The 15,797-nt window shown below is 41.7% G+C and overlaps 1 protein-coding gene across 1 annotated transcript in view; it reads left to right on the plus strand.

Annotated features, from left to right (window-relative positions):
- ryr2a (ryanodine receptor 2a (cardiac)) overlaps positions 1-15,797 on the plus strand; it is a gene marked incomplete at its 3' end in the record, with an annotated part of 479,882 nt that overhangs the window by 444,691 nt on the left and 19,394 nt on the right. Inside the window, exons 103-107 of the mRNA XM_079260659.1 lie at positions 1,304-1,346; positions 1,492-1,625; positions 3,583-3,643; positions 9,516-9,662; positions 9,952-10,086. Coding sequence (XP_079116785.1) covers positions 1,304-1,346; positions 1,492-1,625; positions 3,583-3,643; positions 9,516-9,662; positions 9,952-10,086 — 520 coding nt within the window. The remainder of the gene's footprint in view (positions 1-1,303; positions 1,347-1,491; positions 1,626-3,582; positions 3,644-9,515; positions 9,663-9,951; positions 10,087-15,797) is intronic.

Raw genomic sequence — 15,797 nt, forward strand, 5'->3', positions numbered from 1 at the left:
TATTTAATAATGACACTCTTACTACTCCATATTTCTGCACCCCACTATAATTCTTTTAATGTTTTCATGTAAAGCACTTGTGTTTTACATGTGCTACTACGCCTTGAAGGATGCTCATCAGCTGCGACCAGGATTTGGATGGATTTTTTTTTAGCTTTTTGGGATCTCCTTGTTGTTAGATTAATTTGCTCCCATGGATTTGCTGGAATTCATAATATCTGTCATGATGTGATGTTTCATATTGTCTCTTTAGTTCCCTGGTTTTCTGATTAGCCTTTCTTCCTGTTCATTAGATTCACCTGGACTCATTGGTTAATTCATTACAAATGTGTCTTCTTTGGTTTCTTTGTAGTATACCTCTTGGTTTAGTTCCCATTGCTGATTCATTGCTTGTGTTTTCTTTGTGTTAGGTTATCCATAAACTCCAGCACACTTGATTCAAAATAATTAAACCACATATCAAGTTCATTGAAAGTATTCCAATGACCCATTTGAGTCAGGTGTGTTAGCTGTAGGATTACCTCTAAAACGTGCAGGTTGGTGGTCCCTGAAGACCAGGATTGAGAAAAACTGCCCTTGGTTCAGTGGCTTTATAAGTCCTATACAGTCAGCTTTAGGCTACTCATTAGGATTCATTTAGTTACAACACTGATTATTGCAAGTCATTTGATTTTTACTTACCTTGTGATGGACAACAGATCCACTTTATAACAATATTTTATTTCCCACCAATCAGTCATGACATATTTGGTATGAATGGATTTTAAGGAATTTTGCAACTTTGTAGCCATAAATAAAGATGAATAAGTGACTGATTATATCCTACAGTGCTTTTGAGTCAGATTTGATACCTCATAACAAAAATCTAATGTGGAAAAGGATCTTGTAGTTATTACGGAATCATTCACAGTGCATTATGTAGGAGATAAGTGACATGAATCCAAAAGCTGTCCAGCCTGCATCACAGGAGGTACAAAACAAATATAGTGTGTCCTGGAGTTAGGTGCTGCAGTGCCTGCTGAATCCAGAAGATGTTTCCCCTTTCGGTCACTGCGTCAATGCTTCCAGACAATGATGGCTTTTATAATGAATTGCTTCTGAGGAACACACACACAACCATTTCCCATCCTGAGATACCTCACTCGTGTTACCAGAGTACTCCTGCTGAGCTCCCATTTGATGAAGAACTGTGATCTTAACTGTGAAAACCAGAAAAAAGAATCAGAAAAAATATGTTTTGTTCTTTTCTCCTGTTCTAGTTCTTTTCAGTTTAAAAGTTTTCATGTTGTTTTGCAATTTTCAGATCTTTCCCCAACAACTACTGGGATAAGTTTGTGAAGAGAAAGGTAGGTGTTGGTATAGAGCTAGTTATCTATACAAATTTTGTAATCTTATTGTGCTCAAACAGGGTTGCCATCCTGGCCAACGTGAATAAACACTTCAAATCAACATTTTTGACTTGATGTTTAACAAAGTCCTGCTCTCTTCCAGGTAATGGATAAGTACGGGGAGTTTTATGGCCATGACCGTATAAGTGAGCTGCTGGGACTGGACAAGGCAGCGCTGGACTTCAGCAATGCACATAAGAAAAGAAAACCCAGAAGAGACAGCTCATTGGCAGCAGTGTAAGTTGAATATGCATGCATCCAGAAGAGAGAGAGGAGATCGTAAACTGACAGCAGCTGGCTGACCTGCCTCCTCTCGGTTCATTTGTTGCTTTTGCGCTTTCATGCATTGACACTTTCATGCACACACAGATGTCACCTGCCATTTATATCCACATGAATATTTCTGTATGAATTAAGAGCCTCCCGTGGGCTCACCATCTGCGGGAGGAGCCGTAGGGGTCGGGTGCAGTGTGAGCTGGGCGGCAGCAAGAGGCGGGGACCCTGGCGGTCCGATCCCCGGCTGCAGAAGCTGGCTCTAGGGACGTGGAACGTCACCTCTCTGGTGGGGAAGGAGCCTGAGCTTGTGCGCGAGGTTGAGCGGTTCCGACTAGATATAGTTGGACTATAGTTATACCGCTGGACTGGCAGACTGGGGTGGTGGTCCCCCTTTTTAAGAAGGGGGACCGGAGGGTGTGTTCCAATTACAGGGGAATCACACTCCTCAGCCTCCCTGGTAAGGTCTATTCAGGGGTCCTGGAGAGGAGGGTCCGCCGGATAGTCGAATCCCGGATTGAGGAGGAGCAGTGTGGTTTCCGTCCTGGTCGTGGAACAGTGGACCAGCTCTATACCCTCTTTGAGGCCCTGGAGGGGGCATGGGAGTTTGCCCAACCAGTCTACATGTGCTTTGTGGACCTGGAGAAGGTGTTCGACCGTGTCCCCCGGGGGTTCCTGTGGGGGGTACTCCGGGAGTATGGGGTACCGGACCCCGTTGTATGAGCTGTCCGGTCCCTGTACGACAGGTGTCAGAGCTTGGTCCGCATTGCCGGTAGTAAGTCGGATTCATTTCCGGTGAGGGTTGAACTCCGCCAAGGCTGCCCTTTATCACCAATTCTGTTCATAACTTATATGGACAGAATTTCTAGGTGCAGCCGAGGTGTTCAGGGGATCCGACTTGGTGGCCTCAGGATTGGGTCCCTGCTTTTTGCAGATGACGTGGTCCTGTTGGCTTCATCTGGATGTGATCTTGTTCACGAGTGAGGGAAGGATGGAGCGCGAGATCGACAGACGGATCGGTGCGGCGTCTGCAGTAATGCGGACTCTGCTCCGGTCTGTCGTGGTGAAGAAGGAGCAGAGTCAGAAGGCGAAGCTCTCGACTTACCAGTCGATCTACGTTCCTACCCTCACCTATGGTCATGAGCTGTGGGTCGTGACCGAAAGAACGAGATCTGGTATACAGGCGGCTTAAATGGGTTTCCTCCGCAGGGTGGCCGGGCTCTCCCTTAGAGATAGGGTGAGGAGCTCGGTCATCCAGGAGGAGATCAGAGTAGAGCCGCTGCTCCTCCGCATCGAGAGGAACAAGTTGAGGTGGCTCGGGCAGGATGCCTCCTGGAATGCCTGAGAGGGTCTTAGCAGCAGACTAGAGAATGAGGCGGGGATGTCCAATCCCACCTCCTCAATGTTTTGATTGAATCATGTTTCTTTCCCTTTAAATGGCCATTGCTAACCCTAACCCTAACCCCCAACACCCATTGCCTGTCTAACCACACCCGTTTGACATCCAACTCCGCCCAATATCCAGCCCCGCCCCATTTTCCAGGCTGCAGCAGGGGTTTATTTGAAAGCCTCCCTGGTGAGGCGTTCTGACACATCCCTGCGGGCGGAGACCTCGGAGAAGACCCAGGACACGGTGGAGGGCTTATATCCCTTGGCCGACCTCATAACACCCTGGGAACCCCCCCGGAAAGTTGGAAAATATGGCTGGGGAGCTGGAAGTCTGGGCTTCCCTGCTTAGGCTGCTGCCCCATAGACCCGGCCACAGATAAGGGACAGAAAATGGATGGATGGATGGATGGTTTTAAGACCACATATACATGGTTTTAGGTTTTTAGGTCATTTAGTTCATTCACTCATTAAAATAATTTGTGTTGTTTACACTGTTAAGCAATGAAAACCTCTCTACTTCCTTTCTTTTCAGGCTGAACTCCATTGATGTGAAGTACCAGATCTGGAAGCTTGGGGTTGTGTTCACAGACAATGCAAGTGTTTAACACACACCATCACACTGTACACACCAACAGTTTTCACCAATTGTGAATTCGTTGCTGAAAATGGTTGGGATTTAATGAGATTTTGTTGATTTCAATGCTATCATTAATTCTTGCTATTGATGAGTTTTTTTTATTCAATTCCCTTATCAATTTCTGAACATGGACTGTATTCAAAAGATGGACGTAGCCTCTGTGACATCACTTGTAGGTTTCTGTAGGTTTCTTTCATTGCCATCTTGGCAGCATCATGTGTATAATAAATTTAGAAAAATACAAAATTTGGGCACTGTGATCTTGGGAGTGAATCATTGACACCCATCAAACTCAAGGCTACCTGTAGCTAACCACTCAGTGACCTCACCTGAAACTAATGGAAGTGAACCAGCTAAAGGAGGTAGGCAGGCTAAAATGTGCATTTTTGTTCACCGTCCGTCTATGTACTTACCTTCCCTCTACCATATTAACTCCCTGCCCTCTACTGCGTTTACTCCCCCTCCCTCTACGGCATTACCCCCCCCCCCCCCCCCCCCCCCTTACCATATTTACTAAATCCCCAGCCAGACTCCTTTCCTCTGTTGTTCCACGGTGGTGAAACAACCTGCCGAACTCTGTCTGATCTGCAGAGTCCTGATCTGCTTTTAACAGCAGGTTAGATTCAGGAGGAGCTCTTCTGCACTTAGTGACTTACTGACTCTTCTTTTTGTCTGACTGAGTTGTAGAACGTTGTCCAGTTCATTGCGATAATTCAGCACTGAACCCCCGAATACGCTGTGCCCAAGATAATGTAGTAGTATCAACTGTTCCTTGTATGAGCAAAGGGAGTACTGCAGTAAGGGAAAGGGACAAAAACCTGAAAAAACATTGCACTGCCTCCTGCACTACATGGCAACGCCTGCTCCCAGCTGGACTCGCGTTTATTTATGATGTTCCCTACTGTTTGATATTGTGCTTGTGTTATTCTTTTTCTCTGATGTAAGTCACTGTAAGCATCTGCTAAATGACTGTAAACAGACTAGACTAGACTAGACTGGACCAGAATAGACTAGACTAGACTAGACCAGAATAGATTAGACTAGACTAGACTAGACCAGAATAGACTAGACTAGACTAGACTAGACCAGAATAGACTAGACTAGACTAGACTGGACCAGAATAGACTAGACTAGACTAGACCAGAATAGATTAGACTAGACTAGACTAGACCAGAATAGACTAGACTAGACTAGACCAGAATAGACTAGACTAGACTAGACTAGACCAGAATAGACTAGACTAGACTAGACCAGACCAGAATAGACTAGACTAGACTAGACTAGACCAGAATAGACTAGACTAGACTAGACTGGACCAGAATAGACTAGACTAGACTAGACTGGACCAGAATAGACTAGACTAGACTAGACCAGAATAGACTAGACTAGACTAGACTAGACCAGAATAGACTAGACTAGACTAGACTGGACCAGAATAGACTAGACTAGACTAGACTGGACCAGAATAGACTAGACTAGACTAGACCAGAATAGACTAGACTAGACTAGACAAGACCAGAATAGACTAGACTAGACTAGACTGGACCAGAATAGACTAGACTAGACTAGACTGGACCAGAATAGACTAGACTAAACTAGACCAGAATAGACTAGACTAGACTAGACTAGACCAGAATAGACTAGACTAGACTAGACCAGAATAGACTAGACTAGACTAGACCAGAATAGACTAGACTAGACTAGACTAGACCAGAATAGACTAGACTAGACTAGACCAGAATAGACTAGACTAGACTAGACTAGACCAGAATAGACTAGACTAGACTAGACTGGACCAGAATAGACTAGACTAGACTAGACCAGAATAGACTAGACTAGACTAGACTAGACCAGAATAGACTAGACTAGACTAGACCAGAATAGACTAGACTAGACTAGACTAGACCAGAATAGACTAGACTAGACTAGACCAGACCAGAATAGACTAGACTAGACTAGACCAGAATAGACTAGACTAGACTAGACCAGACCAGAATAGACTAGACTAGACTAGACCAGAATAGACTAGACTAGACTAGACTAGACCAGAATAGACTAGACTAGACCAGAATAGACTAGACTAGACTAGACCAGAATAGACTAGACTAGACTAGACCAGAATAGACTAGACTAGACCAGACTAGACTAGACCAGAATAGACTAGACTAGACTAGACCAGAATAGACTATACTAGACCAGACTAGACTAGACTAGACTAGACTAGACTAGACCAGAATAGACTAGACTAGACTAGACCAGAATGGACTACACTAGACCAGAATAGACTAGACTAGACCGAATTAGACTAGACCAGAATAAACTAGCCTAGACCACAATAGACTAGACTAGACTAGACTAGACCAGAATAGACTAGAGTAGACTGGACCAGAATAGACTAGACTAGACTAGACCAGAATAAACTAGACTAGACCAGAATAGACTAGACTAGACTAGACTAGACCAGAATAGACTAGACTAGACCAGACTAGACTAGACTAGACCAGAATAGACTAGACTAGACCGGATTAGACTAGACCAGAATAAACTAGACTAGACCAGAATAGACTAGAATAGACTAGACTAGACCAGAATAGACTAGACTAGACTAGACTAGACCAGAATAGACTACACTAGACCGGATTAGACTAGACCAGAATAAACTAGACTAGACCAGAATGGACTAGACTAGACTAGACTAGACTAGACCAGAATAGACTAAACTAGACCAGAATAGACTAGACTAGACTAGACTAGACCAGAATAGACTAGACTAGACTAGACCAGTATAGACTAGACTAGACTAGACCAGAATAGAATAGACTAGACCAGACTAGACTAGACTAGACCAGAATAGACTAGACTAGACTAGACCAGAATAGACTAGACTAGACCAGAAAAGACTAGACTAGACTAGACTAGACTAGACCAGAATAGACTATACTAGACCAGACTAGACTAGACTAGACTAGACCAGAATAGACTAGACTAGACCGGATTAGACTAGACCAGAATAAACTAGACTAGACCAGAATAGACTAGACTAGACTAGACTAGACCAGAATAGAATAGACTAGACTAGACCAGAATAGACTAGACTAGACCGGATTAGACTAGACCAGAATAAACTAGACTAGACCAGAATAGACTATACTAGACCAGACTAGACTAGACTAGACTAGACCAGAATAGACTAGACTAGACCAGAATAAACTAGACTAGACCAGAATAGACTAGACTAGACTAGACTAGACCAGAATAGACTAGACTAGACCAGAATAGACTAGACTAGACTAGACCAGAATAGACTAGACTAGACTAGACCAGAATAGAATAGACTAGACTAGACTAGACTAGACTAGACTAGACTAGACCAGAATAGAATAGACTAGAATAGAATAGAACGGAGAGCCCCTGACCTTTAATCCAGCATGAGGGTCTGTTTTTTTTGTTTTTTGTTTTTTTTTATTCTTTATACTTTCATTTATCTTTTTTTAATGCTATTATTTTTTTCACTTTCAGTTTCTTTTTTCACTCCAATATTCAGGATTCTTTTGCAACTGGCATTGTGTTAGACTTTTTTTCTAGATAACTTTGAGTTGAACATGGATTTAGTAACACTTTGCCAGAGTACAGATCTAAAGTCTCCATGAAGCATATTTACACACCTGTGGTTCCAGGTAACTACTAGATTAATGAGCAGCTAATATCCTCTAGTCAGTGACCCAGCAGGAAGGAGGAAAAGTCACCTTTTGTCAGTGATGACCTCTCCAGTTTGCACAGAAGGCAGGGATTTTTCCGTTAATGCAATGACTGGATGGAATTAAAAGATCCTGCACATCAGGCAGACCTCTAGAAAGTTCTCTCCTCGAGCGGCTCACGCTGGGTCTTGGTCGGGGCTTTGCCTAGGGGGTATGGGTGGTCCTGGGGCCTGTGGGGTGCTGGCTCTCCATCCAGCCCATGTTTCGGTGCCCGCTGAGCCTGCTCACCGTCGCCCTGTGCTACTCGGTGCCCTGAGGGGCCCTACCTGGGGGTTCCTGCCTGGGGGCTTCCTTTGCTCTGGGCTTGGGGGACGGCAGCGCTCCCTGCTTTGGCTGCCTGGGCTCTGTGTTCGGGGCCTGCTGGGCCCTGGGGACCTTGGGTTCCTCCCTGGCAATTTGGGCCGTGGTCGCACTCGGCTGATCCCGGACGGCAGGAACACAGGTTGCACATTTGCATGTGTCTGCCTACAGAAGTGTTCATCTTTCCAGCTCCTTCCTACTAAATGTTGCACATTTATCTGCCAGGTCTCTCTTGTTATTACTCAACATCTTTTTGTACTGTAATACTGTTGTAGATTTTAGCAGCTCTGACACACTCTTTTCTTTTTCTTTTCTCCTGTCAGGTCAGGCGTTGCCATCAAGTCCAATGATGATTTCAATAAATATAATAAGAATATCAAGGGCAGCCGTGTACATGGCATGTTCCCTTTGACAGAGCAGATCTGTCCTGCAAAAATATGGCGTACAGGTTACTGTACTGTATGCCGTGACAGGTAGAAAAAAAATAGAAGGTTCTCTTCTCCATCCATGTAAGAAGCATGGAACAGAGTAGTTATTAGGCTGCATGCTCCTCTGCACACACAGAGGTAGTTCCTGAATTGAACCAGTTTTAGATTCCTGTCCCTACTGCTGAATTGATCAAACCCTCATCTTTACTGCCTGTGACGGCACAGTGTGCTGTTGATGCATGCACATCTGAATTTATTTATCTTCTATGACAGAAACATCATATGAACATTTGTTTTCTATTTCCACTCTTTCAAATGATCTTTGTTCTGTGTGAAGATCCATCCTGAAGCTTGTCTGAAGCTAATGTTCTAGCTTTGGCTGGTCTCCATCTCATAATGAAAGGCTGTTCTACTGTATGTGGCCATCGAAGCTGTGACTCCTCCTCCTACGGAGTCAGTTTGAGGTCCAGTTTTCAGCAAGAAGGTCGCTGGTTCGATTCTTGGCTAGGGAGGGGTTTGGTCGGTGGCCTTTCTGTGTGGAGTTTACATGTTCTCCCCCTGTATGCATGGGTTTTCTCTGGGTTCTCCGGCTTCCTCCCACCATCCATGCATGTTAGGTTAACTGGTTACTCTAAATTGCCCCCAGGAGTGAGTGGTTGTGTGTCCCTGCGATGGACTGGCGAGCTGTCCAGGGTGTACCCTGCCTGTCGCCCAAACATTGCTGGGATAGGCTCCAGCTTCCCCGCGACCCTGAATTGGATTAAATGGTTTAGAAAATTAATGAATGACCTTATTTTAAGTTCACTCATTCAAGACCCAAACTGCAACCAAACTGTTTGTTAGCAGAATTCATCCACCCAGTGTTCAACATGAACATAAGCACAGCACACACCGATCTTTCTTTCTGTGAACCAAACGTGTTTGCGAGAACACAACACTTTTATTTACTACACCTGACATCCATCATCTTATAAGGTGTGTCACGTGATCATGGTGTCAAAACCAAACACAAACATGGCTTAGAAAAAGCCTAGTGACAAGTTAGCATGGAGCACATCTCAACACTGTTAAATATTGCAAACAGAAGCTTTACAACAGGATGTGTCACAGACCATGGGCCAACATGCAATGCTCAGAGTGCGAATACAGTAGTCAAATCAAATCAAAGATAGTTTATTTACCCCCGAGGGGAAAGTCAAGGTTCAAGCAAAACCTTATCAATGTCTATGTGGGTACAAGAAAAAACTGGTCCAGTAGTGTGGTCTGGACTATGTTATTCTGTGCAGATAATCAGAATCTGTTGCATGTAAGTGTTAACCTGTCCTTCACTCCCTCCCTACAGTCCTTCCTGTATCTGGCCTGGTACATGACCATGTCCATCTTGGGTCACTACAACAACTTCTTCTTTGCTGCCCATTTGTTGGACATCGCCATGGGTTTTAAGACCTTACGCACCATCCTCTCCTCTGTTACTCACAATGGAAAACAGGTAACTAGTTAGGTTTTCTCTCTGATGTTTGTGTCATCAGCTACATGTCAAAGAGTTGAACAGGTTAGAAAAGGCTTTGACTGTTTTTACATTGTACTGAATAATATTCATTGTAATAGATTTCTGAAATGAAAAACATCTGACTGTGATGTCATTTCATAAAGAGAAGAAGCAAGTTGACTGAACAGATGCAGAGTTGTTGAGGATTGAGAGGACTAAGCAGACGAATGAACGACCGTTCGGGTTTGAACTAGGGTGTTGTATCTGTTTGTCCTTCATCGTCCTACAGCTGGTGTTGACGGTCGGCCTATTAGCTGTGGTGGTGTACCTGTACACAGTCGTCGCCTTCAACTTCTTCAGGAAGTTCTACAACAAGAGTGAAGATGGAGAACTTCCAGACATGAAGTGTGACGACATGTTGACAGTAAGTGTGCCGTAGAGAGGAGCCATTGGTCTGTGTTCAGCTTCATATTACTGCTGGATCCTGGTATTTGTTCAGAATTAATTCAGGCTAGCTCTGGAGGATATTTGAGCATTCAAATATCATTTTATGTATTTTGCAAATTTTAGCTAAACATTTTAAATACTAATTAAAAATACAAAATTTGTCTAAATTCACGACAATATTCACAGATGACTTGGGTATGTTTAGTTAGAGCTGTGTGAATATGCATTTACAGACTGATGTTTGCTCTAGCAAAACGTGGTAGATGTACTTTATCACTAAATGTACATAATTACAGCACGCTGATGCTTTCCAAGTACAATGCAGAGAACAACTGTATCAAGTTTGATGCCAAATGTGTAATCTGGGAAAACAAAAAAAGATACATGTTCAACACAATTGCAGACTTTTTTTTAAAAAAGTAGCAAATGTCTTCATGATTCAGCAGATGTACCCTTAGTTTTGAGGAAAACGTGGTGATTTTAATGATTTTTCAAAATTATCTTTTTTTGTCACTCTCAAGTTAGGGAGCAAAGATCACTTAGCTAGTTTTTACGTAACATGTAACATGTAACATGTGATTTCATCACTGAGGAAACATGTTGTCCATCCAAGTCTTCATTTCACTTCAGATTGTAGTTTGAGGAGCCGAAGTTTCACATTGATCGTGTCAACGAACTCGGACCAGTTAACAAAAATAGTTTTCCATATCTTGCTGTGTGGACACAGGAATATTTCTTTGTAGACTAAAATCACTAATTATGGCAGAAGTTCCCAAACCCCAAACTTTCTCTGCAGAGCCCCCTTTTCATCAACAACAATAGTCTTAAGTCTCCCCTCCCATTACATGAACCAAATAATTTAGATAATCAATAGTTAACACGATGCCATGATCCATGACAAACTGTCATTCTAGATTAACAAACATCTTTAAAAAATTTGCAGTAATCAAACATAGGACAAATGCCAATAAAGGACAAATAAACATCCAGATAAAGCAATTTCCATTAAATTAGAAAATATTATATTCCAGGTATTTCTCCAAACTGTGTCAAATTCCTCAGTTTTTCCTGTGGCAATGTAACTCAGTTTTTCCAGTATAACACTGGGCTCAATCTCCTCGATCCTCATTGTTGTTGTGGGTGGATCTGCTTTTCTCCACATCAGAGCAATGGTTCTTTTCCTGGGCAGGAAACCAAAATCAATTAATACTTAAGAAACAAGGTTCTCTGGATAAATGCCCAACATACAGTGGTTTGCATCACATTACTTGTACTTTAACATTGTCTGATATGATCTTGGTTATCTCTTTCCAATATTGCTTTAGTAAGGGACAAGCCCATAAATTCTCATTATCCACTTATATTGTAGTAATCTTAGTCCTGTATTGATTGTTTATAAGTTTTTAAACAAGCTGCTTTCCATTCATCTTGTTGCATATTTCCTACATATATCCCTGTGGTGGAAAATACTCTGGTCTTGAGAAGTTGTAATACATCTAAGAGTCAACTGTCTTCTTACAATGAACATTTTATTATAAACTAATACAAGCACACGCTGGAGCTTGGAGAGAGAACTCTCTCTGCAGATGCTGAAGTAACACCCGATTATAAACCATGCTTAACTCCTCCTAGTTGCTGGGCAGACCACAGAAAACAATCATTCTCTCCTCCGAAGCTAAACTGAGCTCACTAAGCATCAATCACTCACTATATTACTTTATTACCTTTAACCTTTAGACAACTGGTCAACCAAGCAGTTGACAAAAACAGATGCCCTGCAGGAAACTCTTCCTGTCTCAGACTTTGTCTGCACATTCCAGACAAGGATCATATGACTTAAAGAAAGCTTTGTGCATAGACACAAAACACAGCAGGATCACAGCAAATCAATGCATATATGTCTAATACTTAATACAAACCAAACTCATAACAATTTTCCCCAACATCCCTTCCAACCCTCCCATGTGTTTTTCCTTCTGTTGTGATCGGATGAATATGCACTCATTCATTTATCAAGGCGTATTTCTTTTCCTCCTGATTTTGGTATGGTAGTGAGGATTTTTTATTGTGTATTTTGTAACCTGACAAACTATCAACTATCTCATCAACTGTAACCAGTTTGTTTAATGAGGTCTGGGACGCGTCATTGATGAGAAGAGAAGTACATCATCAGCGTAAATGGCTCCAGCACAGACGCGATGCAGTCTCGTACTATTGTTTTTACTTTTTGTTTTCTCTAGAAACAATTATCAGTGTATCTTATGGATATGGATTCTATAACACAGAGACTTGTTTTTTCGAGAAAGTTTCTACTCAGTCTAACAACGGGTCCCGTAGTGGTGAGGTTCCCTGTTTATATGATGACCTAAGAAAGCTGTATCGAGACTGCTAAGATAAAAGCTAAATGGCTCACATGAAAGTGGAGATTCATTGGAAACGTAAACTCACTTTTAAATAAAATTGGTGGACTGGCTGCCCTGACAAAGAACATAAAGATTTACAAGGAGTGCAGTTTATTTCGTCTCACTGAAACATAGTTCCCAGCGAACAGCCCAGATGCTAACGTGGAGCGACCGGACTTCAGAATGGTCAGAGCCTCTGGTAAGCACAAAGGAGGGGTCTTGTACTGTATGTAAACAACCCGTGTTGTAACCCAAGACATGTAAACACTAAAATCTCCAACTGTTGCAAGGACATTGAACTCATTCCTGTAAGTTAGTGTACTTATTACATGCCCAGGGAAGTCATCACTTGTAGCACGAATCACTTCACAGCAGGAGGTTTTAGTGCCATGGAGAGTATATTTGCTTTACTTTGATTTCGCTGTAGCGGAGGACGAGGAGGAGGATGTACCAGAGCGCGCTGGCAGACAGAAGTTGAAAAAAGTTGAAAAAAAAAACGCCTCTGATCTGGACATTTAAGGATTTCCTAAGGATTCTTCATTAAATCAATCATGCCACCCAAGAAATCTGACACTTATGGAGGTGGTCCAAGATTTGGAGGAAATTAAGGTATTGTCAAACAGCCTGACCAAAGACATAGCCACTGGGATGCAACAAAAAGCTAAGCTAGTGAAGCTGGTGGAAGAAGTTAAGGAGTTATGAGAGCTTTTAGAGGAAAAGGACAGAGTCATTGGTGGATTGGAGCGATGAGTTGATGATCTTGAACAATATACACGAATGGAGGACATAATTATCAATGAATTGGAAACAAAACATCAAAGTTACACACGAATAGCTGCTGTTGGAACCGGTGTTGCCATGGAGGGGCTGGACACGGAGAAGGAGTTGCTAACACTGGAGCAGCAAGTAATGACTTTTCTTTCCAATAAAGTCATCAATACAGATCCAAAGGAGAAATCTGCCTGCCACCATATTCCTCGAAAGCATAGCAATGCCAAACCAGCGCTAGTAGTTCGCTTTGTGAATAGAAAACAAAGGGTTGCTCCACTGCGCCAGGCCCGCAAGCTAAAGGGGAGCAGCGTTTACATTAATGAACACCTTACAAGTAAGAGCGCAGAGATTACAAGACATGCACAGATTTTTTTTGGAAACAAAAGAGGATACAAGCAACATGGTCGTATCTTGATACGCCTAAATGGGACGCCAGAAAAAGCAGGTGTGATCATGGTAGGAGACATCAAAGACTTGGAACAGTATAAATAAAGCATGGTTAGGCTATTTGGAACACATGATAATGAAGCTGATGACTTGTCAGAACATGATGACTTTATTTCCTTAGTAAGTAGATTTATGAGCTGTAAAGGATTGACTTTGGGTCTTTGGGACTTTGATGATGAGCTATATGAAGATGGACTTTTTAATATGGACCTTAACAACAACAAATTTCTTTTAAGAAAGAGATATGTATATTTTGTACATATACAAAATATGTATTGAAGTGATGAGACCATTAATTATACAGACGGTGATTCAACAGATTTTTATAAAAATCTAAATAATAGAAATGTATGCTGTGGGAAACATGATGTTGAGAAAGATTTAGACCCGGACATTTACTGGTGTAGTCAGACAAATTATCAGTATTACTCAGATGAACAGTTTAAAAATTCAGTGAATATGAAACAGGCTTTCTCTTTAATACATTTCTATAGCAGAAGTCTTCGGAGTTTTGTTTCTCAAATTGAAGATTATCTCAGATTATTCCCAACGTTTAGTGCAGTTGCTATCTCTGAAATATGGCTAGATGATGATAACATCTTGGATGTAGAATAGGAGGGTTATGAATTGTTTGCAATGAATAGAAAAGACAGAGGAGGAGGCGGAGTAGCCATTTATGTAGATTCTAACTTACAATGTAATTATAAGCAAGTATGTCAGTTTGTTAGAGTGTGTTACTGTTGATATCTGTTTGGAAAAACAAAAACATTTAACGGTTAGCTGTATATATGGAACACCTGGTTCCTCTTTGAATGACTTCAATGTGTTTATATCTAGGATGTTTCACACAATTGGAAATAGGTGCTTTATTTCTGTGATGATTTTAATGTCAACCTGCTTAATCCAGGTGAGCATAGGAAGACCACAGATGTTATAAGTACATTTTATAATAGTACGTCATTTCCAGTCATAGTAAAGCCAACAAGATTAACAACCCAAACGGCAACATTTATTGATAATATTTTTAACAATGAAATGGGCAAAATTGATGGAGGTCTTTTAGTAACAGACATCACCTTCTGGCAATGTGACAAGTTATACAAGAACGAGGAGATATCGATGACAAGAAGCAATTAAAACGCTAAAAAGAGAATTAGGTCATTATAATTGGGATGAGATTTATAGGTATAATAATCCTAATGAAGCCTATGACATATTTCTAGCTAAAGTATTAGAAATTTACAATGTATGTCATCCACTTAAGACAATAACTTATAAATGTAAGCAGTGGAAACCTTGGTTTACCAAGGGAATAATAAATTAAATGAAATGAAAACGACTTTATTAATCCCCAAAGGGAAATATTGCAGTATATAATAATAACTAGAGGAGGTCTTGTTCCGGAGGCTGATGGCTGCTGGCAGGAATGATCTTCTGTATCTTTCAGTCTTACATGGGACCTGAAGAAGCCTCTCACTGAACACACTTTGTTGTTTCATCACTGTGTTGTGGAGAGGGTGTGAAGAATCCTCCATCATCTTCATCAGCTTGTGCAGCATTCTTCTTTGGACAATCAGCTCCAGCGGCTCCAGAGTTACTCCAAGCACAGAAGCAGCTTTCTGGATCAGTTTGTTGATTCTCTTCAAGTCTCTGGTTCTGATGCTACTACCCCAGCAGATGCTGCAAAGCTGACTGCACTCTCCACAACAGACTTCTAGAAGATATGCAACATCTTGGTGCAGACGTTAAACCATCTCATGCATGCAAAAAGAATCAATAAAATAGAAAATCTTTAAAATCGAAAAACTCAAGAAGCATAAAATAAATATAAAGAATACATGAATAACTGGTTAACATAATCAGAAATTATGAAAAATAAAACTAAACAAAATTACTGATGCAACATAGACAAAATATTCAAGGAATATGGAAAGTTCTCAATACGCTAATTCATAATGATCGATCTAATTTTCATCTTTCATTCATCATCTTCATCTTCTGCCACTTATCCGGGGTCGGGTCGCGGGGGCAGCAGCCTAAGCAGGGAAACCCAGACTTCCCTCTCTCC

The sequence above is a fragment of the Telmatherina bonti genome (genome assembly GCF_933228915.1).
Source record: "Telmatherina bonti genome assembly, chromosome: 21".
NCBI lineage: Eukaryota > Metazoa > Chordata > Actinopteri > Atheriniformes > Telmatherinidae > Telmatherina > Telmatherina bonti.